General features: G+C 42.0%; 1 protein-coding gene across 1 annotated transcript in view; it reads left to right on the top strand.

The window, feature by feature from the left end:
* The window catches only part of LOC149464819 (uncharacterized protein C3orf20-like), a 63,113-nt gene that overhangs the window by 28,746 nt on the left and 7,082 nt on the right, over window positions 1-27,285 (top strand). Inside the window, exons 11-15 of the mRNA XM_089674204.1 lie at window positions 49-202; window positions 3,302-3,548; window positions 6,295-6,390; window positions 9,467-9,794; window positions 14,837-14,953. Coding sequence (XP_089530330.1) covers window positions 49-202; window positions 3,302-3,548; window positions 6,295-6,390; window positions 9,467-9,794; window positions 14,837-14,953 — 942 coding nt within the window. The remainder of the gene's footprint in view (window positions 1-48; window positions 203-3,301; window positions 3,549-6,294; window positions 6,391-9,466; window positions 9,795-14,836; window positions 14,954-27,285) is intronic.

Genomic DNA, 27,285 nt, shown 5'->3' with positions numbered 1-27,285 from the left:
GTGACAGAGTCCCAACATGCATGTATCCATTTTTATTTTTTAATGCAGACAATTTTATCAGAGCTGGTAAAAACATTGGAAATTCCCGAGGACCATATCAGCCCTTTAAATGACGTAAATGCAGCAACTGAACTCCGGAGATTACAACGAAAGATCAGAAATATTGCAGAGGATTGGATGGAGCATTATAGGTTGGCTTCTGGTGAGTCTCATCTACTGTCACATGAAATGGAAATGTAATTGACAAGACATGACTTGTTCTGTTCTGTGACAGCCCTTTGCTTGGTAACTGGAATGAGGAAACTGTCATGTTATTTACACAGTTCAGTTCTTATGGTAGCTCACAACTGCATTCCACCAGTTGTTTTTTCACAAAAGAGGAAAAGTATTTATTTTGTTGCATCAGTGCAATCCTAGAGCGATGAGACAGATTTACTGAAACCGCAGGCCAATTCAAAATTCCCAGCCTGTTACTTAAGAGTAGCACTGTGCCAAATTAATGAATGCCCCTGTCCTATTTGCCCTGACTGCTACAAGTTCAGGGATAAGTCACTGAATGTCCTTGTCAGGGCTGCTGTTAGAAACCATGGGGCCCCATACAGCCAACCTTATATGGCCCTCCCCCTTTACTATGCTTCAGTTATTTTATTTATTTCAGGTACTTATATAGCGCCATCAATTTACGCAGCGCTTTACATATATATTGTACATTCACATCAGTCCCTAACCCTCAAGGGGCATACAATCTAAGTACAGATCACTCATTATGTTCATTGAGGAAAGGAAGGGGCTGGTAAATGTGACATATTTACCTGGTCTTTCCCCCACTCTGCATCCTGAAGGATCCTATTATGTGCTTGCAACTGTCGGTGGGAAGGAGAGGAGGGAAGCCCAAAGCACTGCAGGCGTGGGAGCACACAGAGGGGCAGCAGGGGGAAATGTATAGTGCATCAGGGGGGCAATTACTGGAACTGATCCCCTGTATGGCTCTCTCTGCAGCAGCTGAAAGCCAGCAGGAGAGAGAGGAGAAGAAGCCAGCTTTCAGCTGCTGCAGAGAGACCTATACATGGGATTGACCCCCCCCACCCCCACCGCTGTGCTGATCATCCTCCCTGTCGACATCTGATTCTCCCAGCTGCCTGGGCCCTCTGCTGGCCTGGGCCCCATACAGGAGGCCTGGTGGTACCACCTTGTCTATGGCCCTGGTCTTTGTACAGAGAAAGAAGGCAGAAAGGCAGAGGGTAAGTATCTGTAATACTTAAAGAGACCCTGTCCAACACAGAAAGTATCAGTAGTATTAATGTTGTGCTTGTAACCAACAAAGAATATTCTTACCTATCCTGCTGCTCACACCTCCAAACAAAGATTTCTGAGAAATCCTGAAATCTGAAGTCTACTGCAGGAGCCAACATTTCCTTCCCAAAGTGCCGATCCCCTGGTCCCCCCCCCCCCCCCCATGTTCTGTGGTTCCTCCCGTCAACCCCCACATCACTAAAGGACACAGTGGTGACTTGAAAGTCGGTGGGAGGAACCAGTGAGTACAGTAGGGTACCAGGAGATCGACACTTCAAAAATCATTAGTTCCTGCAGTAGGCTTCCGAGGAAGATTTCCCAGGATCGGAGTGGCATTCAGCAGTGCAGGCATCAGGTAAGGTAAATATATGGTGCAGGTAAAGCATTAATGGCATTTTTGCTTTGAGATAGGGTACTTTAATCTGGTTTCTTGCATTAAAAAAAAACTGTCAACTTAAAATAAGTGTTTAAAAAAATTATATTCAAAATGTTTTGTATTAGCTTTCAAATTCTGAATTAAATTATTCATTTATAGCAGTTCTTTCTTTTGCCAATATTTACAGAAACCACCACTATATATGAACAAAATGGCTTATAAATACATTTATGGTGCATAATAAGTAAATAAAAATTGTTCCAGTCTTCCTTCAGAGACTCAGTTATTGCCCTGTTGGGTACTTCCATCTTACCTCTTGCACAGCATAGGGAAGGTGAAACCAGGCTGTCAATTGCAGCTTGCATATCAAAGCAAATCTGCCCTTCTTGTGAAAGCCATGTGTCACCGATCTATGCATATACAGTATATCAGCGAAAGGGAGAGTGGTTAGCAATGGAGATAAGAGCTTAGCTGTTGACATTTCCATATCACTAACAGGGCTGTTTAGTTTGCATAGGCTACACATCTGGGAAAGTAGGGATTACAGGGAATTTGATGGAACAGATTATGAAGGCACCTCTATGTTTGTATACTTGAGGAATGCATAGGTTTAATTTCAGTCAAAGCATTTACTGTCAGCCATGTAACCCACATATGACTGATAATATATAACTAAATGGCATGGTATTATGGTTGGAAAGTGGAACACAGTGTAATGCTCCATCAAGTTATACAGGGCAGGATCTAGGGGGTTGCTGGGGTGGGCTGTGCCCCCCCAGATTTTACATGTGACCCCCCCTCCCCAGGTCTCTGAGAGTGCATTCACTGATCCATGAGCCAGTCTGATGCAGACAGTTGATGTAAGGGGACACTCTCCTGACAACAAGCGATGCAAGGAGGGGCTGTATTAGGGACACTGATATAAGGGACACCTAACATAAAGGGGCATGCTGATGGTCACACCTGATGTAAGGGGGCACTCTGATGGGAACCTGATGTAGAGGGGGACTCTGATGAGTTGTCATAATGTAAAGAAAGACTCTGATGAGGACTCCTGATATAAAAAGGAACTCTGATAGGACATCTGGTATAAGGGGGCACATATTTTGTTTAATCACCCTAATCTAATGACACTCTAATACATAATAATGTTTCCCATTTCATGACTCTGTGGGGTTTATTTACTAAAGCTGGAGAGTGCAAAATCAGGCTCACTTCTGCATAGCAACCAATCAGCTTCCAGGTTTTATTGCCAAAGCTTCATTGAACAAGCTGAGGTTAGAATCGGATTCGTTTCTATGCAGAAGTGAACTCTTCAGCTTTAGTAAATAAACCCCTAAGTGACAGACTGTCAGTGACTCCCACACAGTGTTGACATTCTGTCCCCTGACTTTTTTTTACTGCACTCCCAGGTCAGATAGGCTAGATTCGGTCCTGAAGATATATGAACTTGTAGGTTTAAATGCTTTTATGTTAAGCAGATGTATTTTGTATACAGTGGACCATGCAATATCAGCCCAGGGGATGTCAGATGTTCTTCATTGATATCAGATTAAAAGTATTACATGTGAGACCTTTATAAGTTTTTCAAGATTCAAAGGTTCAGTTCTTGACATCAGTCTAATTTTGCAGGACTTGATTCACCTCACATACAGAGGATGTCGGACGCACCTCCCAAAACATCACGTAAAAGGAAAGTCCAATCTGCAACTTCTTTCCCAATAACTACACCTGTGCCAAATACTCAGCCTGTCATAGAAACAGAAACTAGGAATATACCAAGAAAAGACGGTTGTCAGCCATATGGACGTTTCCTGTCAGCACCTGTCCATGCTCATTTTACACGCTGGGATACATCCCTAAGCTCTGCTTCCCCCAGGTATAAGAATTTGTATATTTATACACTAAATTATGTATATTATGAAACAGGGGGCGGGGATTTACCAAAGCTGAAGAAGATAGAATCTGAAGCAGCTGTGCACAGTAACCAATCAGCTTCTAACTTTAACTTGTTTGGTTAAGCTATGAAAATGAAAACTAGAGGCTGATTGGTTGCCATGCACAACTTCTCCAAATTCTGGCTGCTACAGTTATACACCTCATGGTGTCTGGCAGTTGAGCGCATACCTGTAATACAATTAAAACATTATAATACATGTAGCACTACCCTTGTGAGGGCCACTGTAGAATGACGGTCCCCTTAGGTTGCCCTGACCTTGCAATCCTCCTTACACCTCTGACACCCTGGGTTCAGACATAATGCACAAATAGTCAAGACCTCAAAGACACCAAATTGCAGTAAACAACTGAGTATTTACTAATGGTTCTTAAGTTGCAGACAGTTAAAGCAAATACTTCTTAACCACTTGCCCTCCAGAGGATTTACCCCCCTTCTCCCATTTTTTGCGTTCTGGCACTGACAATTACGCGGTTGTGCAACGCTGCACCCAAATGAAATTTATGTCCTTTTTTCCCACAAATTGAGCTTTATTTCGGTGGTATTTGATCAGCTGTGCGTTTTTTATTTTTTGCTCTATAAATAAAAAAAGACCGACAATTTTCAGAAAAAAACTATATTTGGACTTTTTTGCTATTAAACATGTCCAGTAAAATAATTTAAAAAATCAAATTTCATCAGAAATTTACGCCAAAATGTATTTTGCTTTATGTCTTTGCTAAAAAAAAGTCCCAATACGTGTAAATTAATTGGTTTACGTGAAAGTTATAGCATTTACAAATGGAGGTATGTATACTGGGATTTTTTTTAAATTTTTTATTTTTACTAGTAATGGTGGCGATCAGCGACTTATAGCGGGACTGAGGCGGACATTCTGTCGCTGGGGAGGAACTGACTTGGTGTCACTGACATCCCCAGTGACACCAATACATTGATCAGTGCTAAAAAAAAGCACTGACAATGTACTAACGGCACTCTATGCCTCTCAACCATATATGTCACTATCACAGTTAAAGAGGGAGCGCTAGTTCAGCATAGTTCTTATCATGAATATCTTGCTGCCAGCCAGCACTGGGCTGCATCCAGTATTTCCTAAGTTGTTTGTCTGGTGTTAAGCTCTAATAAACATATATGTAATAAATACTGTAGGTATATTAGAGAGGAACTAAAGGCATTTTTTTTTTTTTCATTTTGGATAAATTAAGGGAGGGTTCTAACCCCTGTCCATTTTTTTTTTTTTTTTGTAATCTGTCACATTGGGGAGATTTTCCTTCACCTCCTGTCCAGGGCGGACTGACAACTCATGTGGCTCCCAGGCAATAGGGCATCATGGGGCCCCTGTGTCCTTGCCCACACTCAAACCACACCCAAAAAAGCCTATGAGAGGTACCAGGGACATCTCATGAGGGCCCCCTACTGACCCTGGGTCCTTGGGCAGTGCCCGAGTTCCCCAATGGTCAGTCTGCCCCTGCTCCTGTCCCATAGCCACAACAGGAAGTGACAGGAAATCCTTCCAAACTGAAGTAACACCTGGTAGTCACCAAAATCTATATGAGTTAATTGTGCTGATAACAAGGCAGCACCACATATGAATTAAAAATATCTTTTCTTATATAAAAAAGAATAGATTTTCAGGTGCCACATTGTGTAAACATTAAAATACACTTATAATTCATAGAAAATATAAAACCAAGCATATTAAACAATTTAACCCCCCCCGTCACAGATAAGTATGTTCCAAGTATCTAAAAGAATGACAGTGTCACTTCAAAAGTACTGCTCGTGGGGTATCCAAGCGGAAAGGGTAAACTCTCTACACATTTCGCAGGTGAACCCTGTTTCATCAGGAGTGAGGGTAACTATAAAAAGAAACCACAGAAAAAAAACACATATGCATAATAAACATAAATTAAAATAATCATGTAGTAAATGTACACATAGGGTAATATTGGCTTACTGACACTGCATCTAAAGAGAGGGCCAGGGCCAAATTTGACCAGGGAACTCCAGAAGGCTCCCATTACCAGCAGGCATACACAAGGGCTAGGTCACTGCGATAAATTAGGGAGGGAGGGAAAGAAGCCTGGCAAAATTTCCATCAATGAGGATTGTAAAACGAGACAAAAGAAGATACTGTGACCCTAATCCACCACTACATAAGCCAACAGGGAGGGGGTAGGGGAAAGAAAAAATTAAGGACAATATACATATAAAAGGTACATTTTTTTAACCCAAAAGAACTGCATATGATGTGTTAACAATCCCTGAGGTTCCTTGTTATTCAAATATTTTAACTTCCTCATACATCCTGTCCTATAAATTCCAACCATGCACCACTAAGGTCACCAGAAGTAGTGTCCCCCTTGTTAGATTTCCTCTCTATTCCTGTTCTAGCGACAAACCAAATTTTGGGATTTTCTTTCACTTTGGGTGATAATGCTCACCAGGACAAATAGAGAGGGTCTCCTTAACAGGGGCACTGACAACAATAAAAACCTAACAGGTGTTTTACTTCCTCTCCACTCTACCCAAAAACTAAAAAATCATTTTGCTTATAGTTATACTGCAATTACGTCCTGACAATATATGTACAAAAAGTAAAGTAATATGTATTCGCTGCTTGAATATACTGCAACTGATGCATCAGTATTTTTTCTTACTGTTTCAGACCTTCTTCATTGTCAAGCACAAAAAAAGAGCACACATCTGCTGATCCAAGCTTTAGTAAAAATGTATCCGGCTTAAACATTGTTAGTAAGTCAGGGTAAGTAATAGTAAGTTTACTTCAAGTTAAAGAATGCTTATTCGGGACCATTAGGAATTTTTTGAACTTCTGTATGAAGGCTCCAAACATCTGTTCTGTTTTTTCATCTATATCAAAATAATAAATGCCGACAGTCTTGTTCAGGCTTACTTGCACATACCTGAAACAGCCTCCCAAACTTTTTTTCACAGATGAATACTCGGTTGTTCTGACAGGTAAAGCTCCAACATGTTGGTAGTGCCAGGCTTGTTACTAAGCTCCACCACTTACATTACTACTGGCCTATTACTATGATGCACAACCTCGAGGGCCTATACATGTGTACATGAGGCTATAAGAAACTCAAATATATCTGAGGAGGTTATCACTTGGTAAAAACCACCTGGATGTTCCACATCTCTACTGGACCAATGTTCTGTGGATAGATGGGACAAAAGTTTTAGTGTACTATAAAGCACAGCGATAGAAGTGTAATCGTATGGAGCCTATGATCATATAGGGTCAACGAATTCCAAACTGCATGAGAAAAAACTATACAGCAGATATCCAAAGTTGGGTCATGTAACCTGATAGTGATTCACAACACAAAAATAATTCAACAACAGATTTGTTCTGACAGAAGAAATCGTGAGGTGAATTTACACAATGGGAGATCTACTAAAACTGAACAGCCAGAATGTGGAGCAGCTGGAAATGGCAAACAATCAGCTCCTAGCTGTCATTTTCAAAGCTTAACCATCCCAATTGAATTTAGAATCTGATTTGTTGATATGCACATCTGCTCCAGATTCTGTGCTACAGTTTTAGTAGATTCATCACTGTGTGTGAGATGGTTGTTAAAGCTGAACTGCAAGGATTATATATTTGGCATACATACACTGGGCCAGCTTGGCACAATGTAAGTATGCATATGTGATGTCCTTGTAGCCCGAGCTATTATAGTGATGGCCTTGGTCTTCTGGGTGCTGTGTATAGTAATATAGTAATTTAGGCTGATCAAGTATCACATATGCATATTACGTTCTGCCAAGCTGGCCCAAGGTTAGCACAGTATGCAAAATACTGTATATCATCCCTGGAGTTCAGACATAATTTTAGCTATATACAGTTGTGTTCAAAATAATAGCAGTCAGACATCACTAACCTGATCAATCACCGTTTTTGGTAGAAATGATATTTCTACATGGCAAATAATTTACTAGCAGGTGTAGTAGAGTAATAGATATCCAACAGACCCAACAGTCATGACATGCATGCTGCTGATTCTGTGTAATTGAATTACTAATTGAAAGGGGCATGTTCAAAATAATAGCAGTGTGGAGTTCTATTAGTGAGGTCATTCATTCTTTGAAAAACAGGTGGCAATTATTGCCCTTATTTAAGGAAGGAAAGCAGCAAATGTTGTACATGCTGGTTACAGTGCATTTCTGAGGAAAATGGGTCGTTCCAGACATTGTTCAGAAGAACAGCGTACCTTGATTAAAAAGTTGATTGGAGAGGGGAAAACATATAAAGAAGTGCAGAAAATGATAGGCTGCTCAGCTAAAATGATCGCAAATGCTTTAAAATGGCAACCAAAACCTGAAAGACGTGGAAGAAAGCAAAAAACTACCGTTCGAATGGATAGACGAATAGCCAAAATGGCAAGGACTCAGCCAGCAATCAGCTCCAGGAAGATCAAAGAAGGTCTAAAGTTACCTGTGAGTACTGTTACACTTAGAATATGCCTATGTGAAGCCAAGCTATCTGCAAGAAGCCCCTGCAAAGTCCCACTGTTGAAAAAAAGACATGTGCTGAAGAGGTTACAATTTGCCAAAGAGCACATTGACTGGCCTAAAGAGAAATGGCGTAACATTTTGTGGACTGATGAAAGTAAGATTGTTCTTTTTGGGTCTAGTGGCCGGAGACAGTTTGTCAGACGACCCCCAAACACTGAATTCAAGCCACAGTACACAGTGAAGACAGTGAGGCATGGTTGCGCAAGCATCATGATATGGGAATGTTTCTCATACTATGGTGTTGGGCCGATTTATCGCATACCAGGGATCATGGATCAGTTTGAATACATCAGAATACTTGAAGAGGTCATGCTGCCTTATGCTGAAGAGGAAATGCCCTTGAAATGGGTGTTCCAACAAGACAACGACCCCAAAAACACCAGTATACGTGCAACATCTTGGTTCCAGACCAACAAGATTGACGGTATGGAGTGGCCAGCCCAATCCCCGGATCTTAATCCAATAGAAAACGTGTGGGGTTACATAAAAAATGCAGTTTCTGAGGCAAAATCAAGAAATAGAGAAGAACTGTGGAATGCAGTCCAATCATCCTGGGCTGGAATACCTGTTCATAGGTGCCAGAAGTTGGTTGACTCCATGCAACACAGATGTACACAGTTCTCAGAAATAGTGGTTATACAACTAAATATTAATTAAGTGATTCAAAGGAAAGCAAAATCTTCAAACATTTTTCAGTTTATATAGTGAATGTTTGAGTTTGTAAAGAAGAATACAAACACTGCTATTTTTTTGAACAGTCTAATATTCACTTTTCTTCAATTGTTTTAGAGGAACAACACAAATTTGATATATTTTTCTTCATGTTTTGATTTGGAATAGAATGTGTAATGTTCCCAATGCATTTGTGTGTATGGAAATAAAAGCTATTAGAAGGATTTTGAGGTTTATTCACCTTTTTTAACATACTGCTATTATTTTGAACACAACTGTATATGTCAAGATACGAAAAAGATCAGATCACCTTCACTAATCTTTTCTCAGAACTCTCTCCTGCTAACATTTTCAATTTTGGATGGCTTTGCCTGACCCAGAGATAATTCATATAATTTGAAATGTTACATAAACATTCAATGGTGCTTTTTTTTTTTGAGGATTCTACACCAGTCAAGGAACTTTTCAGGGCGAGTCTGGATTACTATCATTGTTACTAGCACAATAGCATCCATGTGTGCAACTATGTGAATTAGTTTGATCTACTTTGTGACAATATATACGCCAATGATGTAGATGTGTACACCAACTGAATGTCCCTTTGTCTTTTTTCCCCCCTGTTGTAGGCCTGAAACAGCACTCTCAGTTCCTGTAGGTATTCTTGAACAAGAATCTGAAAAGCTATGGCACACATCACACTACACCTGCCCTGTGGTCTTACAGAAAGTCCTGTTGGGTGAGGAAGGTGGGATATGTAGGTGTAGTAATCACCAGATCCCCTATGTTACAGACCTGGAGTTTGACGAGGTTGTTAACAATAAATTGTTGCCTTCAGAGCAACTTACTGTTATATGTGTTGTGTCTTCTCTGGAAGTCGAAGAACATCACAGACCAGATGTGCTTGATCAATTGTATGAAAAAAAGAACAAATACAGAAGTATGCCATGCATGCAGGTATGTATAGAGACACAATGGTGCTACTAGTCTGTTTCCCAGCAGGCTACGCAGTCCAGTCTTTCTATTATTATTCTTTACAAATGCCAATCTGATATCATCTCTGAAAAACTTCCTATGGGGTATGCTGAATACCTTACTCAAATTGCATCTCTCGATTGTTAAGGGGTTCATAAACATTAGCCTAGGTTGCCATTAGTGCTGCTGCATAACCACACAGTTTTTAGTCCATTTTTGTAGCACATTTCACACATTTCAATGCATTTTCATGCATCATGCATTTTTTGTATAAAAGGAGACTAGATAGTAAGCACAAAACGCTACCCAAAAATGCATCAAAATGAATGTACATGTGTTTTTCATGTGCTCTCTCTTTTCAACAATCACACTATACCATGCTGCATTGATGTGATCAGGAACCATATAGAATAATGTGTTGTACAGTTGCAAGAAAAAGTATGTGAACCCCTTGGGATTACGTGGAGTTTTGCATGAATTGGGCATAAAATGTGCTCTGAACGTCATCTAAGGGGTTCACATACTTTTTCTTGCAACTGTACATTGCAGTGCGGTGGCAGACTATGAGTAATTGCACTACTTTGAACAAGGTCTTAGATGACAATCTTCCAAAGTGTCTGGAATCAAGCCAGTACGTGAGGAAGTGCACAGAGTTCCCAAATGAACATTTTTAGAAAAGGAACCTATCAAGCAGTTTAGAATATGGCTCAATTGCTACTCTTTTTTATCTGTGCATGGTTCTTCCTCCACTGGCCCACACAATAGTGCTCACCCAACTAGAGTACTTATGGTCAGGAGAGACGTTGGCAAAGAGGCCGCTATTAAATGGTGGATGGTGCATGAACATGCAACTAATGTCTATGACCAGTCTAATGCTCACTAGACACTATATAATCTGGCTGTACAATCCCCTTTAGATCTAATAGCTACCAAGTGCAAGGGTCTGGATTCAAAGTGATAGGATTGTTAGGGTTAATAATTTTGCATGGTTTTAGTACATTTTTAAAAGATTTACAGAGATTTTACAACCAGAATGTAATGTACTATAATGTGTTGTCATACTCTCCACATCGGCCAATCAGAGAATGCGTTGCATTTATTAAGAAAATACCTAGTACAGTGATTTTCAGCTTCTAGAGCAGTGGTTCTCAACCTTTCTAATGCCGCGACCCCCTAATACAGTTCCTCATGTTGTGGTGACCCCCAACCATAAAATTATTTTCGTTGCTACTTCATAACTGTAATTTTGCAGTGGGAGGAATAGTGCCACGTCATTGGTGTCAGTGGGAGGAATAGTGTCCCATCACTGATGTCAATGGGAGGAATAGTGCACCATCATTGGTGTCAGTGGGAGGAATAGTGCCCCATCATTGGTGTCAGTGGGAGGAATAGTGCCCCATCATTGGTGTCAGTGGGTGGAATAGTGCCCCATCATTGGTGTCAGTGGGAGGAATAGTGCCACGTCATTGGTGTCAGTGGGAGGAATAGTGTCCCATCACTGATGTCAATGGGAGGAATAGTGCACCATCATTGGTGTCAGTGGGAGGAATACTGCCCCATCATTGGTGTCAGTGGGAGGAATAGTGCCCCATCATTGGTGTCAGTGGGTGGAATAGTGCCCCATCATTGGTGTCAGTGGGAGGAATAGTGCCCCATCATTGGTGTCAGTGGGAGGAATAGTGCCCCATCATAGGTGTCAGTGGGAGGAATAGTGCCCCATCATTGGTGTCAGTGGGAGGAATAGTGCCCCATCATAGGTGTCAGTGGGGGGAATAGTGCCCCATCATTGGTGTCAGTGGGGGGAATAGTGCCCCATCATTGGTGTCAGTGGGGGGAATAGTGCCCCTTCATTGGTATCAGTGGGAGGAATAGTGCCCCATCGTTGGTGTCAGTGGGGGAGGAATAGTGCCCCATCATTGGTATTAGTGACACCAATGATGGGGCGCTATTCCTCCCACTGACACCAATGATACTTACCTTGCTGACCCCTGCTCCAGCCTGGGCTCGCTCGCTCCCTCCCTCTCCCATGGTACACACTTACCGGTCAGATGTCTTCCTTCTCCGGCCGCTCTCCTCCTCTTCACTCGCTCGATGTTCGCGGTGCCGCTCGGTTCCTCCTTTCCAAGCTCCACCTCCTCGCCGGTGATTGGCCGCCTGTGTGCCTCTCCTGAGCTACAGTTCCGGCGGCCAATCACCGACGAGGAAGGATTGATCCCGGGGGTGTGTCCAGATGACAGGGACGGCATGTCATCCCGCCCACACCTGGAGACGGATCAAGGAGCGGTGTCTCGGTTCCTAAGGCCATCGGAAATATGTGTTTTCCGATGGTCTTAGGCGACCCCTGGGAAAGTGTCGTTCGACCCCCAAAGGGGTCGCGACCCCCAGGTTGAGAACCGCTGTTCTAGAGGGATCCCCCAGGTATGGTATATACATAGTTTTATTGGCCCATTTAATAATATCCATATCTGGAAATTTTCTTTAGGTGCAACAACCCATTACAGAACCTCCTTTTATCTGCTTGTACTGGCAGTTGTGTTCTTTGCTTATACACTATATTATGGAGTCTAGCAATTGCACCAACCTGAACTTGTAGCTGTAATAAATTTAAAACATTATAATACAGTATTTTCTAAGCTAATTTGTTCGAATTTCCAAAGTAGTAATTTGTCTGATGTTAAATTTTAATAAACATATCTGTATTTAATGGGAGTATTAAAGTAGAATTAAAGGCAAAACTGTTTTAATTTTGGATAGAGTAGGGGAGCGTTCGGTTTTTCTTTTCATCTGTGTCTCACCACTTCCCCCCCGCCCTATGGCAGAAGTACTGCTACAGGGTGGCACGGATGCGCAAAAATCACATATATATATACGCGATTTTCATTTCTGGGAAGGGGGCATGCGTGCTCCCCACCCTACCCCAGCTGCTATTGACCGCTGAACATGTCAATCACTGGGTTCCGCCTGGCGATTCTCAACCGGGACTCGGCTATCGTCAGCAGAGCACAAACAACACAGGTCTCTCTCCTGTCAGCATAGACATGTGGCTTTGTATTTCTGTGCACAACAGGGAAATACAAAGCAGCATGTCTCCTTAGTAAAACACATAACATAATGTAAAACACACACAGCATACAGTTAACCCTTTGATCGCTCTAGATGCTAACCGCTTCTTGCCCAGTGTCAGTAGTGTCAGTGCTTTTTATTAGCACTGATCACTGTATTAGCAGTCCCGCTATAAGTCGCTGATCGCCACCATTACTAGTATAGAAAAAAAAAATAATAATAAAAATTCCAGTATATACATACCGACATTTGTAGACATAACTTTCACGTAAACCAATTAATATACACTTATTGGTATTGTTTTTTAGCAAAGACATGTAGCAGAATACATTTTGGCATAAATTTATGAAGAAATTTTATTATTTTAAATTTTTTACTGGACATGTTTTATAGCAAAAATTCAACAATATTGTTTTTTTTCCAAAATTGTCGGCCTTTTTTTGTTTGTAGCTCAAAAAATAAAAAATGCAGAGGTGATCAAATACCACCAAAGAAATGACTAGATAATTTCATTTATGTACAGCGTTGCATGACCGCTCAATTGTCAGTTAAAGTAATGCAGCACCGTATCGCAAAAAATGGCCTGGTCAGGAAGGGGGGTAAATCCTCTGGAGGGCAAGTGGTTAAGAAGATTTCCCTTCACTTCCTGTCTGATAGTCAAAACAGAAAATGAGAAGAAACCCCTCCAAACTGAGGGAATTCCTGGTTGTCACCAGGGTCACTCAAACTGGCGTCTCCATTGGACGATTTCCCCTTTATTCCTGTTCTGAGGAAAACCCAAAATTTGGCATTTTCTTTTACCTTCACTTTTGATGTGAACAGTAAGCATGACAAATAGAGATGGTGAAACTCCTTAACAGGGACACAGACAGCAATGAAATCCAGACAGGTGATCCCTCTCCACTCTATCCACAACAACAAAACATTTGCCTTTAGTTATTCTTTAAGATAGAAAAAGAAAAAATAGGACTAATTTGCTTCTACAAACAACATTTTTTAAACATCTATTTGTAGATTATATTTTTATGATTGTATCTGAATATAGGTGCTATATTACATTTTGATATATTATGCTTTCCTGTTGCATTCTAATTGTACTAAAATATATTTTGTGCACGTTCCCTTTAGGGCTCATGTACACTGCAGCTCCTAAACGGACGTTCAGGTGCTGTTCAGCGGTTTTTTTCAGCAGCCCCTGAACTCTCCCTAATGATTTCCTATGTGTCCATGTACACATCGTCATTTACAGTCATTTACAGGCAGTTGAGTTTACAGTCATTTTTTTTAACGCACCAAACTTGTGTTTAGGAGTAGATTTTACTGGTGTTTCAAACGGCAAACATTTGTAAACGCATGTAAATGCTTGTTTAGAAGCGTTTTTTAACTGTTCCATGTCCAGATGCTGTCCAGAACCTTTTTTCATAATCAGAAATGCATGCAAAGCGTTTTCCATGTATTCAAATGTACCTAGTACACCAGCGCAGTGAGTTCCAAGTTTTGCTTGAAGGAAAAAATGGTAGAACGTGCTTCATTATGCTCATGATTGGATCAATAGTGAATACAACCAGAAAAGACAGGTAAACCCATACTGCTCTCTCTGCTTCTGCTCTCTCTATTCCTCTGAAAATGTCTGAAATAGTTAATTTTTTACTATTTTTCAGTGCATTCTGGGCATTTGGGAAGGTCTCCTGAGGTTATCTTTTAAAAACGCTTCTAAATGCAAACACACATAGACACGCATAAACTCGGTGTGCAAATGCAGCTAAACTGACGTTTTTTAACCTACATTTTCCAGCCGTCAGTTTCCATCGTTCAGAAGAGTTTTCCAAACGCCCCGTGTACATGGGCCCTTAAACTCACGCATTCTAGAAAATGCTTCAGTGAACTAATAGAGCAGATGTTCTGTATCCAAACATTTCTTTTAATTGACACAGTTAAATACTTCTTATCCTGTATTACAGAGCCGACTAGACTCCTTCCGCCTCTTGAAGTACAACATTAACACTTGCAATCTGTACACTGGACAGAAGGATCCTTTGCTTGTTCAGCGGCATAATGCAGCACCTGGAATGTTCCTGGTATGATCTAAGTATACCTTTTAGCCAATTCCTAATAATATTGGGATAGAGGGATGGTGGTTATGTAATTTGAATACATTACATAGGAGAGTTGTGATCTAAAAACATGCAGGTAAAAATTGAAAGGAAATGTGCAGCATGACATATTTTGTACAATGCCATTGTTGACCTCCTTTTGAAATTCCCTAGCTGTCTGCAGCTTCAATGCTTTCTGGGTCACAAAGTTGGAATAGGTGTGCAGCAAACTAAGTCTGAGTGAAGTGAGCAAGCTGCATACTTGTTTGAAGTTATTTACTCAAATAGTATTAAAGTTGAAAATTCCCAATACTCATCAACTTTTTGATATTTTTCATCCTTAGTAGAGAGATTTTACTCATTAGTTTGTATTCATGATTTATATCCCAGAATGGACTAAAACATTTAATGTGAAAATGGCTTAATGTAGCTTAACGTGTAATAAACTGTCTAAATCTTAATCAATTGACTTGAAACTTTGCACAGCCCAAGTTCTCAACGCCCCAAACATGTCCTAGAAGTTTCATAGATTTCAGCCTTCCACAAAGAAAATGGGGGACATTAAGCTTGTTTTTTGGGGAGCTTAATGTAGCTTAACGTACAAAAAAGAGCTTAGATGTTGACCAATCTCCCCCAAACTTCACACATTAGAAGACTATCTATGTCAACATATTCTGAAAATTGCAAGTCATTTGGTAAATCACACCAAACGTTATTCACATTAAGCTATATTTTACAGTGCTAAAACATTTAATGTAAAGAGCTTAATGTAAAAAGAGCTTAACGTACCATAATGTGCCTGAACCTCAATAAATTGACTTGAAACTTTGCACAGCCCATGTTCTCAACGTCCCAAACATGTCCTAGAAGTTTCATAGATTTCTGCCTTCCACAAAGAAAATGGGGGACATTAAGCTTGTTTTTTGGGGAGCTTAATGTAGCTTAACGTACAAAAAACAGCTTAGATGTTTACCAATCTCTCCCAAACTTCACATAGTAGAAGACTCTATCTATAGCAACATATTCTGAAAATTTCAGGTCATTTGGTAAATCACACCAAAAGTTATTCACATTAAGCTATATTTTACAGTGCTAAAACATTTAATGTGAACAGCTTAATGTAAAAAGAGCTTAACGTACCATAATGTGCCTAAACCTCAATTGACTTGACACTTAGCACAGCCCAAGTTCTCAACGTCCCAAACATGTCCTAGAAGTGTCAAAGATTTCAGCCTTCCACAAAGAAAATGGGGGACAATAAGCTTGTTTTTTGGGGAGCTTAACGTAGCTTAACATACAAAAAAGAGCTTAGATGTTGATCAATCTCCCCCCAAACTTCACACATTAGAAGACCCTATCTATGGCAACAAATTCTGAAAATTGACCTCAATCAATTGACTTGAAACTTTGCACATCCCAAGTTCTCAACTTCCCAAACATTTCCTAGAAGTTTCATAGATTTTGAACTTCCACAAAGCAAGTGAGTGACATTAAACTTGTGTAGCCCTTACCACCTTGTGTAGTGGCCGTAGCGTGGGACAGCCAATAGGGGAATATTATGAGTGTGTGTTTGTAGCTCACCAGCCAATCACTGGGGATTTCTGGCTTGTGGTGCATGCTTGGGAAGTGCATTCTTCCAAGTTCCAAATACCAGTCATTTTTGGCACAAAACCTTCAGGCTTCTGCTAGAAAGCTGAACATGAAGAGGAACTTCATCTTTCAGCATGACAACGACCCAAAGCATACATCCAAATCAACAAAGGAATGGCTTCACCAGAAGATGATTAAAGTTTTAGAATGGCCCAGCCAGAGCCCAGACCTGAATCTGATTGAAAATCTGTGGGGTGATGTGAAGAGGGCTGTGCACATGAGATGCCTTCGCAATCTGACAGAGTTGAAGAGTTTTTGCAAGGAAGAGTGGGCAAATATTGCAAAGTCAAGATGTGTCATGCTGATAGACTCATACCCAAAAAGACTGAGTGATGTAATAACATGAAAAGGTGCTTCAACAAAGTATTAGTTTAAGGGGGTGCACACTTATGCAACCATATTATTTTAGTCTTTTATTTTTACTTCCCTCCACCAAAAAGATTTCAATATGTTTTTCAACTGAGTTGTACAGTTTATAGGTCACATTAAAGGTAGAAATTTTTCTGAAATTATTTTTCTTTGTCTCATTTTCTTACATCACAAAAACCTGACTTTTTTAATAGTGGCAGGTCGACTTTTTATATCCACTGTATATATTCATGAGAATTGCTATGTGCTCAATCTTAGTACAGTCTACCTCCAGGCTTGGCCTGGGGAGGTAATGCTTATGTGCGGGAAAGGTTTGACTAGGCCTCAAGCCTAGAAGGGACCTCACATGCTGATTGAGGAGGAGAATGAGAGAAGCTGGATGGTTACTGGAGGTACCTGGTACTAGAATGGACCTAAGGGGCAAGTCTGTCTGACCTATTGAAGATCACATGACTATCCATATTTAGCTGTTCCTCTAATAACCAGTGCCGGCTTGTGCTCCTATTGATTCTGCACTGTGAAATACTGAAAGGGTCTGGTGAGTCTGGAGTTCTTTTCTAATATAGTTTTGACATGAATGTTCTAAACCCTGAACGTCCTATCTCCCAGTTATGGAGTTCCCCAATAAAGAATTCAAATATGTACTTAAACTGACTGGCGCCTAACTTTTCTTTGATCACACATCCCTTCACAGACCTAGGATCTGCATGAAAACAAAATGTCAGCCTTCCCTGCCTTTGAGGGTCCACGCTATGCCTCTGGGGGTCAAGGGGGGTGCTGTACTTATTTTTAGGGGAACTAATTGTGGCTTAAAGTACAAAATAGAGCTTGGATGTTATCCAATTTCTTCAAAATGTATACAATAGAAGACTCTATCTATGCCAACATATTATAAAAATCTCAGATTGTTTGGTAAAACAGACTAAAGATTATTAACATTTAAAGGAGAACTCTGGGCAAAATCTTTTTTTACATGTTCTTGTTGCTTATCTCCTGCCTTCCCTGAATATGTAATCCATATTCTTGTTATCTGAGTAGTTGTTCTAGTAAGACCGATCACTGCTATGCCTCCTATTCCCACAGACACTGGTCTTGGTACATCCCATCTGTAGTTCTGTTCTCCAGCAAGCAGGGATGTAATTCCATCCCTGCTTGTTATAGTGGGCGGACCAGGATACACAGACTGCCGGTCTGTACCGTCCATGGAGGTGGTGTCCTAGGAATGACAGCCCCCCCGGGCTGTTCTGAAGGCTGCATCCAAGGGAGTCTGTAACCCATGCTGCCTGCACATTGGGGTAGCATAACAGCTGGCTCAAAATCCTCTGTTTGCTGTACCATCCAAAGACCAAAGACCAGCTTTCTGGTTCTGGTAGCTGCTGCCCAATGTCCCCCAGTGAAATCACTGGTTGCTAGGACCGCCTGGTATCTAGCAACCAGTGATGTATATACAAAGCCACAAAGTTCACAGCCAGGAGGCTCCAACTTTATTCTATTGAGCTGCTCCACCTCCTCCATTGTCTGCCCTGCTTACCATGACTACGGAAGAGTCTGAGAGCTGTGAGTGATTAGGGGAGCCAGGAAGAGAGAGACAGAGGATGGCATTCTGTGCTGGAGGAACAAGAGAGTGTAACTAGAGATGGGGGACAGAGCAAGCAGCTGGAGGAACAAGAGGGTGTAACTAGAGATGGGGGGGGGGCAGAGCAAGCAGCTGGAGGAACAAGAGGGTGTAACTAGAGATGGGTGGGGGGGCAGAACAAGCAGCTGGAGAAAGCAGCTGAACATTTTTAAACTGTGAGACCTGCAATATCCTCCATGAAAATTCTGCCTCTGCTGCTGTTCTGCACCAACAGCCCTTCTCTGACTTTACTGACAACTGAGAGTACGGGAAAGGCTGACGGGCTTTAGTGATCACTTTGCTTCGTCTCCTTGTGCTGTGAGCTGAGCAATTGGAGCCAGTCAAGCCTTGATATGTAGTGGCATTGAGAGTCTCGTTCCCCCCCCCCCTCCTTCTTTCTCTCTCCCTTTCTCTCCCTCTCTGAATAACTTTTGGCATGTTTTATGAAACAACCTGAAATTTTCACAATTTGTTGGTACATGTAGAACAGGATTCACTAAATGGCGGACTGCGGTCTGTACACAGACCAAGTGATAGTGATAGTTCAGTCCAGACCTCAGCCGCACCACCCAGCAGCCTGAGCGGACTCCTTTCCTCCCACCACTGCAGATGTTAAGGATTACCGTCCTGCAGAGGGTGGGAGGAATGGCAAGGTGGATGGGGACCTGGACCCCCCCATGCACCCGCCCTCTGCAGCAGAGCGGGCGGAAGGAATGGAAGGTCTACAGGGGGAGCAGCAGTTGCCCGACCCCTCCCCCTGAATACACTTGTCGCCACTGAACCCACAGCAAGGAGGACCCGAATCCTCTCCCCCCACATTCACTCACCTGCCACCGCTGTTGAAGTCACAGCAGAGTGGGCTGGAGGAAAGGAAGGTCTACAGGAGTATGCCCAACCTCTTCCCCCCAATGCACTCGTCCACCATTGAACCCCCAGTAAGGAGGAGGGCGGAAGGCACGGAGCCTAGTGGCAGCAGCAGGTGTGCACACCCAGAAGAGGGGTCTACCCTGCCACTCGCCCCGCCCTCCACAACACTGAGTTAAGCTAGGGGGAGATTATGGGGGGGCTGTGATGTCAGAGAGGGAGCTGTGATATGGGGGGCTGGGAAGTGAGGGGGGGGAGCTGTGAGGGGTGAGCTCTGATATGAGTGGCTGTGAGAGAGGGGAATTGTAATACTTGGGGAGCTGTGAGGTGATAGGGAGAATCTGTGATATGGGGGCTGTGATGTTATATAGGGGGCTGTGATGTGAGAATGGGGAGCCATGATATAAGGGGCTGTGATGAGAATGGGGGGGGGGGGGCGCTGTAATATAAAGTTTTGTGAGAGTGGGGCAATAATGTGAGAGGGAGAAGCTGTGGTATGGGGGGCTGTGATGTGAGAAGGGGAAGCTGTGATGTGGGAGGGGGAGCTGTGATATGGTGGGCTGTGATGTAAGAAGGGGGAGCTGTGATATGGTGGGCTGTGATATGAGAAGGGGGAGCTTTGATGCGAGATGTGGAGCTGTGATATGGCGGGCTGTGATGTAAGATGGGGGAGCTGTGATGCGGGAGGGGAGCTGTGATGTAAGATGGGGGAGCTGTGATATGGCGGGCTGTGATGTAAGATGGAGGAGCTGTATTATGGGTGGGCTGTGATGTGATGTGGGTGGCTGTAATGTGAAAGGGGGGCTGTGATATGAAGGGTTTGTGATGTGAGGAGGAGGGCTGTGATGTCAAGAGGGGGTGAGCTGTTATGTGGGGGGTTGTGATTGCAAAGGCGACTGTGATGTGAAGGAGGGGTCTATGATTGCAAGGGGATGTGATGTAAGTGTGGCTGTAATGTTGGGGGCTCTGATGTGAAAGGGAGTTGTGATATATAGAGGGGTGTGATTGGAAAAGGGGGGCTGAGGACATTAATTGAAAAGGGTCTGTGACAATAATGACCTGAGTCATAGAATAAAAATGAGATTCGGAACTCTGCAGAAAAAAAGGATTAAAAACTGGACCTCCATGAATTTTAATTCAGTACCCGTGATGTAGATTCTTGTATTTTGTGAAGTTTGGGGGAAATTGGTCAACATCTAAGCTCTTTTTTGGACGTTAAGCCACATTAAGCTCCCCAAAAAACAAGCTTAATGTCCCCCATTTTCTTTGTGGAAGGCTGAAATCTATGAAACGTCTAGGACATGTTTGGTAAGTCAGGAACTTGGGCTGTGCAAAGTTTCAGGTCAATTGATTGAGGTTTCGGCACATTATGGTACGTTAAGCTCTTTTTACATTAAGCTGTTCACATTAAATGTTTTAGCACTGTAAAATATAGCTGAATGTGAATAACTTTTGGTGTGATTTACCAAATGACCTGAAATTTTCAGAATATGTTGCCATAGATAGAGTCTTCTACTGTGTGAAGTTTGGGAGAGATTGGTCAACATCTAAGCTCTTTTTTGTACGTTAAGCCACATTAAGCTCCCCAAAAAACAAGCTTAATGTCCCCCATTTTTTTTTGTGGAAGGCAGAAATCTATGAAACGTCTAGGAAATGTTTGGGGTGTTGTGAACTTGGGCTGTGCAAAGTGTCAAGTCAATCAATTGAGGTTTAGGCACATTATGGTACGTTAAGCTCTTTTTACATTAAGCTGTTCACATTAAACGTTTTAGCACTGTAAAATATAGCTTAATGTGAATAACTTTTGGTGTGATTTACCAAATGGTCTGAAATTTTCAGAATGTGTTGCCATAGATAGAGTCTTCTAATGTGTGAAGTTTGGTGGAAATTGGTCAACATCTAAGCTCTTTTTTGTACGTTAAGCCACATTAAGCCCCCCAAAAAACAAGCTTAATGTCCCCCATTTTCTTTGTGGAAGTTCAAAATCTATGAAACTTCTAGGACATGTTTGGGACATTGAGAACTTGGACTGCGTGAAGTTTCAAGTCAATTGATTGAGGTTTAGGCACATTATGGTACGTTAAGCTACATTAAGCCATTTTCACATTAAATGTTTTAGTCTGTCCCCTTTTTTTCTGATCAAACATTAACCCCTGACCATATTGATTTCTTGGTGCTCCGACTTTCCCAAATGCCACCTAAATCAACTAAGTGGATATTAAAAGAGACCCAATTGCAAGGATTAAAATGTTACCCAAACCAATGACCCTGCATTCACTATATCTGATCTCCTACAGTACACAGAACATGGAAATGCAATTATATTAGTAAATATAAACTGCTAAATACCTTTTCAGCAGTTAGAGCAGTCTTGTGACTTCTATCAGTGTCCAGCCTAGCACTGGTTAAAGCTTGTAGGAGGAGTTTTCATTTTGCTTTAGGGCAGGGGTCTCCAAACTGTGGCCCAAGGGCCGGATGTGGCCCTTTGCTACCCTTTATCCGGCCCTTGGGGCACTATTCCTTCCGCTGAGACCAACAAAGGGGCAGTACTTCTTCCATTGAAACCAATGATGGGGCACTATTCTTCCCACTAAGATCAATGATGGGGCACTACTCCTACTGACCATCTACCCTGCAGCCATGTTTATTCTCATTAAATGCTGGAGCCAGGACATTTTCTATCCTTGCTGGCCCTAATCCAGCCCTCCTAAAGTCTAAAGCAGTGTTTCTCAACCTTTTTTCAGTCAAGGCACCCTTTAACATTATGGATAATCTCAAGGCACCCTTTAAATTCTGCACAATCTCAAGGCACCTCATTCTAAAATGTAAAAAACTATTCTACACACATCTAGTGCACCCAGAATTAGAGGTGATTTATTCTTCCAAAGCAAATATACCTTTGCACACTGGTACCAACTAGTATTCCAGTATGTCACTCTGTTTCTCTCCCTCACTCACTGCTAATGTGACTCCAGTGCTGACAGAGAGGGGCAAACAAGGAATTTGTGCATGCACCCCACGTCCTCCTGATGTCATTGGTTGTTAGGATGCAGGCAGCTATAAGGTCATAAACCTGTGGCTTTGTGTACTAAAAGGCAGAATTGATCCACTTGCTGGTTTGTATACAATTTTTGGGCATTTTGCCAAGGCACCCTGAAGAAGCCTGAAGGCACACCAAGGTGCCTGGGCACCCTGGTTGAGAAAGGCTGGTCTAAAGGACAGTATACTGGCCTTTTATTTGAAAAATTTGGAGACCCCTGCTCTAGGAGGATGCAGAATCCCTGACCTGTCTGAACAGTGCTGATTGGCCCTGTGCTGTTCACATGCATTCTCCCAAGAAAAGAAAAAAACTCTCTAGCAATACACACCAAAATGAGCATGTGCAGAGTGAATTCACACAAAATGTCTTATCAGGAGATAAGAGGCAGGCACTGGAAGAAGGGGAGGATCAGAGAAGTTAGGATCAAACAGTGGTTTTACACAATGCAGAGGATTAACCCCTTAGGTTCCACAGTGAGCATAACAAGCATGCTTATACACATGCATATACAGACTGATTTTACTGTTGTGGGTTTAATAACACTTTAGGGTAAGTTCACCTTTATCAAAAATCACATTATGCTGTCCCATATGGGCATAGCAGCATTGGGGTTGATTAACTAAAACTGGGCAGTGCAAAATCTGGTGCTGCTGTGCATAGTGGCCAATCAGCTTCTAACTTCAGCTTGCTAAATTAAGCTTTGACAAAAAAAACTGGAAGATGATTGATTTCTATGCAGAGCTGCACCAGATTTTGTACTCTCCAGTCTTAGTAAATAATCCCCATAGTGTGCTACACCTACCTTCCAGCTAGGGCTTCCTTTCTGTTCAAAGAGTGTAGGCCAACACCACAATGAATGGAAGTCTTCTGAAAAATCTTCAGCCTGTGATGGCTTTGTCCTGAGTTACTGTAGGGCTAGAGCAGCCATTGGGACCAGCAGGAGGGAGTGCAGTCCTGTTCTTTTGGGCCACACATGTGCATTGTGTACACCTGTTGCAGCTATTGAGCTCATCATAGGTGAAAGGAGAGAATACACGCTACGCAGCATGAAGGAACTGGATGGCACTAGGGGTCCCAATGGCTGCTTCATCTCTACAGTAACTCAGGATGGAGCAATCACAGGCTGTAGTAGATTTTAAGAAGTCTTCTTTTGAAAATAGTTTTGGCCTACATTCTTTGAGCTGGAAGGAAGCCCTGCCTGGAAGGTAGGTTCAGCACACTATGCTGCTATACCCATATGGGACAGCATAGTGTGCTTTTTGGTGAAGATTAACTAGAATTACCCTTTTCTACTCACCTTAGAATTAGATTCTTTCTTTGCCATGAACAAAGGCTCAGAAGACAATCCCATCAGCTTGTGAGCCTCACCTAAATGCTATATTCATTGCACACTTATAAAATACATCCATTAATTCAAAAAGGCTGGAGCACTATGAAAACCAACTAACTCAAAACAAGTGAAAGCTGAAATAGTTTAGGACACACTCACTATACAATTCCAAATGTACCTCGATGAGGAACAGATGAAAAGAAAAGTATTTAAATCTCTACCAGCATGACAGGTAGGTAAATTGCATTTCCACAAGCAAAAGTCAGCAGTAGTAACCTTCATATTTCAGATGCTGTGTTACAAAAGATTCATTATACTGTCCACTCGGTGGCAGTATGAGCCTTCTGTACTACCATTCTAGAAGCATGACCCTCTTATGTCGCTGTGTCACCTCCAGCAGGGACACGCTCTACTTTATTTCCTTTTCTTCATGTTTTGGCCAATAAATGTTTCATTTTTCATTTAAAAGGACAACACTGGGACTAATAAAATATAGGGGCTGAATGGAGATTGCCTGGCATTGTCAGCAATCTGCACTTACTTCCTCACATATCCATAGAAATACTTTCTTCAATACATGATGTCATATTTGGCAGTGCTGCAAAAAAAAAAAAAAAAAAAGACTTGACAACATTGTTTACTGTACACAGATGAGAGGAATTTAGCTGTGCCAGCTTATATTCTAGCACATTTTGCTGCTCTAGAGCAGACAACCTAAACTTTAATTGAACATTTTCAGAGACCTGCTTTTACAGCAAATTATGTACATATGGTTCAATATATTGTTTTTCCAATTACCTATAAGGCTACATGTACACTAGGGTTTTAGCCTGTGTCCATCCAATCCCAGCGTATTAGTACACCCAGGAGGCACAGCTGCAGCGACCAGACCTGCTGCCAGGAGCCTGTCAAAGTCTATGGCAGACTGAAATACACTGCGGCTAGATGGGGCTGAATACTGCATTGCGTTTAAGGTTGTTTTCTTTGAAGTCATATGTCCGTAGTGTGCATGCCTAGTGTGCATGTGGCCTAAAACAGCTTTGAAAAGTGCTCTGTGAATGGAGGAAGCCAACCTTTCATTCATCCACTCTTCGTTTTTCATTGATGGAAGCTATAGTACAGCTCCTTTTAATGGAGGAGGTGGGCAGAAAGGGCAGGTATATTCAGCACTTTTAACGAGTGCTTATGACAGAGCCAGCAGTTTGTATTAACCCCCGTAGTACTAGAAAATTATCACTCTGGGGGATATGGGGGAGGGGGGGGGGGGGACTAAAGATTTAAATGAGTGACCACCAGCACAGGGGACACTTCTCATTCAGTTTAAGTATGTCCCTGGTGCTGATTTAAAAAACAAATATATATATACAGTATATATATATAAGCTTGAAAGCTGAACTCCAGGCATTTAGCAATCTGTAAAATGTGCTGTCATATTATGAGTTACGTCCAATGAGGTGCATGCCACCTCATGGGCTTATCTTTTTAATTTACATAGACGTTTTAGAGAGCTCCGGGAATACAGCTATTCACTTCTGGAGCTCTGACAGGATAGACGGTGTCCTTGCACACTGCATCTCTGCCTGCCCCTCCCATCTGCTGTTCATTCACAGAAGCCTTTGTATTCTGTGAATGAGTTCACTTAATATAAAGTGCTCTGTGATTGGACAGGAGGAGGGGAGGGGTGGACATAGAGGCTGCATACGATTCTGCAGCCACAGGAGCTAAGACCAGAGGGTTCAGTATTGGAGCACCAGAAGCATAGACATAATTATGCTTTTGGTGCTCAGAAAAAATGTAAACTGTGAATTAAAGAAATAGTCGAAGAGGTGGCAAAGGAATTTCTGAAATTACCTTAAAGAGGAGCTCCAGTCAAATTGGTGTTTATTAAACGTCAGTAGCAACAAAAACTGTAGCTGCTGACTTTAACCGCTTCCCGACCGCCCTATAGCAGAACTACTGCTACAGAGCGGCAGGGCTGTGCAAAATCATGTATATATATTCGGGTAGGGGGCGTACGTGCTGTTCGATCACTGGGTCCTGGCCGGAGATGCCCTGCTGGCACTGACAGGGGGGAGGTCTGTGTGTAAACAATACAGATCTCTCCCCTGTCAGCACCAGCATGCTGCTTTGTATTGCTCTGCATAGCACAGGAAAACACAGCACACAGTTAACCCTTTGATCACCCCAGATGTTAACCCCTTCCTGCCCAGTGTCATTAGTACAGTGTCCGTTATTAGCACTGATCACTGTATTAGTGTCACTGGGGATGTCGTGTCGGGATGTCAGTGACAGTTAGTTCCCCCCCGGTGTCAGAATGCCCACTGCAGTCCCACTATAAGTCACTGATTGCCACCATTACTAGTATAAAAAAAATAAAAAATTCTAGTAAATACAATATACTGCCATTTGTAAACGCTATAATTTTCACGTAAACCAATTAATTTACATGTGTTGGGATTTTTTTTTAGCAAAGACATGTAGCAGAACACATTTTGGCCTAAATTTATGACAAAATTAGATTTTTAAAATTTTTTCACTGATGTTTTATAGCAAAAAGTCAAAATATTTTTTTTTTCAACATTGTTGGTCTTATTATTATTATTATACAGTATTTATAAAGCGCCAATGGTTCGCTCAGCGCTGTACATTAAAAGGGGGACAGAACATGTGACAGAACAATACCAATACAATGCAAAACATGAGGGGATCGAGGGCCCTGTCTTATTTTGTTTATAGCACAAACATTTTTAAATGCACAGGCGAGCAAATACCATCGAAAGGAAGCTCCATTTTTGAGGAAAAAATAAGGACATAAGTTTAATTTAGGTGCAGCGTTGTATGACCACGCAATTGCCAGTCAAGGTAATGCAGCACCGTATCGCAAAAAATGGCCTGGTCAGGAAGGGGGGGTTAATCCTCTGGAGGGCAAGTGGTTAAATAAACAGACACCCACCTGTCCCAGGATCCAGCAATGTGCTCACTCGAGCTGTTCTTTACATTACTGTCCTGTCCCTGATGCCAGCATCTCAACTGAGGGCACCCGACTGTGACACCTTGCAGCACTGCACATGCACGAGCCACGATGTGCTTTGTGAATGGTCCTGCAGTCTTCTGGGATTTGTCATGTGTCCCAGAAGACTGTGGGGGGAGAGAACTTCCACTCCAATCACCTAGGCAGTTGGAGAAGAAATGGAAGCGGGTACCTGTCAAAACCAGATACCTGCCCCCCCCCCCCCCTCCTCCCAAAAAAAAGTGCCATTAAGTAAAGAGGAGGGGGAAAGGAGGCCTTAAAGCAGAACTTCCCCTTTTGGATAGAGCTCTGCTTTAAAGCCTGATTCCACTTTAAATAGTTGGTTTTGGCTAAGCTAGTCCTAACAAACTATTTCCTTCGCTAAGAAATTCGCCCTCTCTCAGTGCAGTATAAAGCATATGTAGCATCAGCTACATAC

This window comes from Staurois parvus, unplaced genomic scaffold (genome assembly GCF_062004578.1).
Source record: "Staurois parvus isolate SC_StPar_1 unplaced genomic scaffold, SC_StPar_1.0 ptg000147l, whole genome shotgun sequence".
Lineage (NCBI taxonomy): Eukaryota > Metazoa > Chordata > Amphibia > Anura > Ranidae > Staurois > Staurois parvus.
This window is presented reverse-complemented; position numbering and strand designations above follow the sequence as displayed.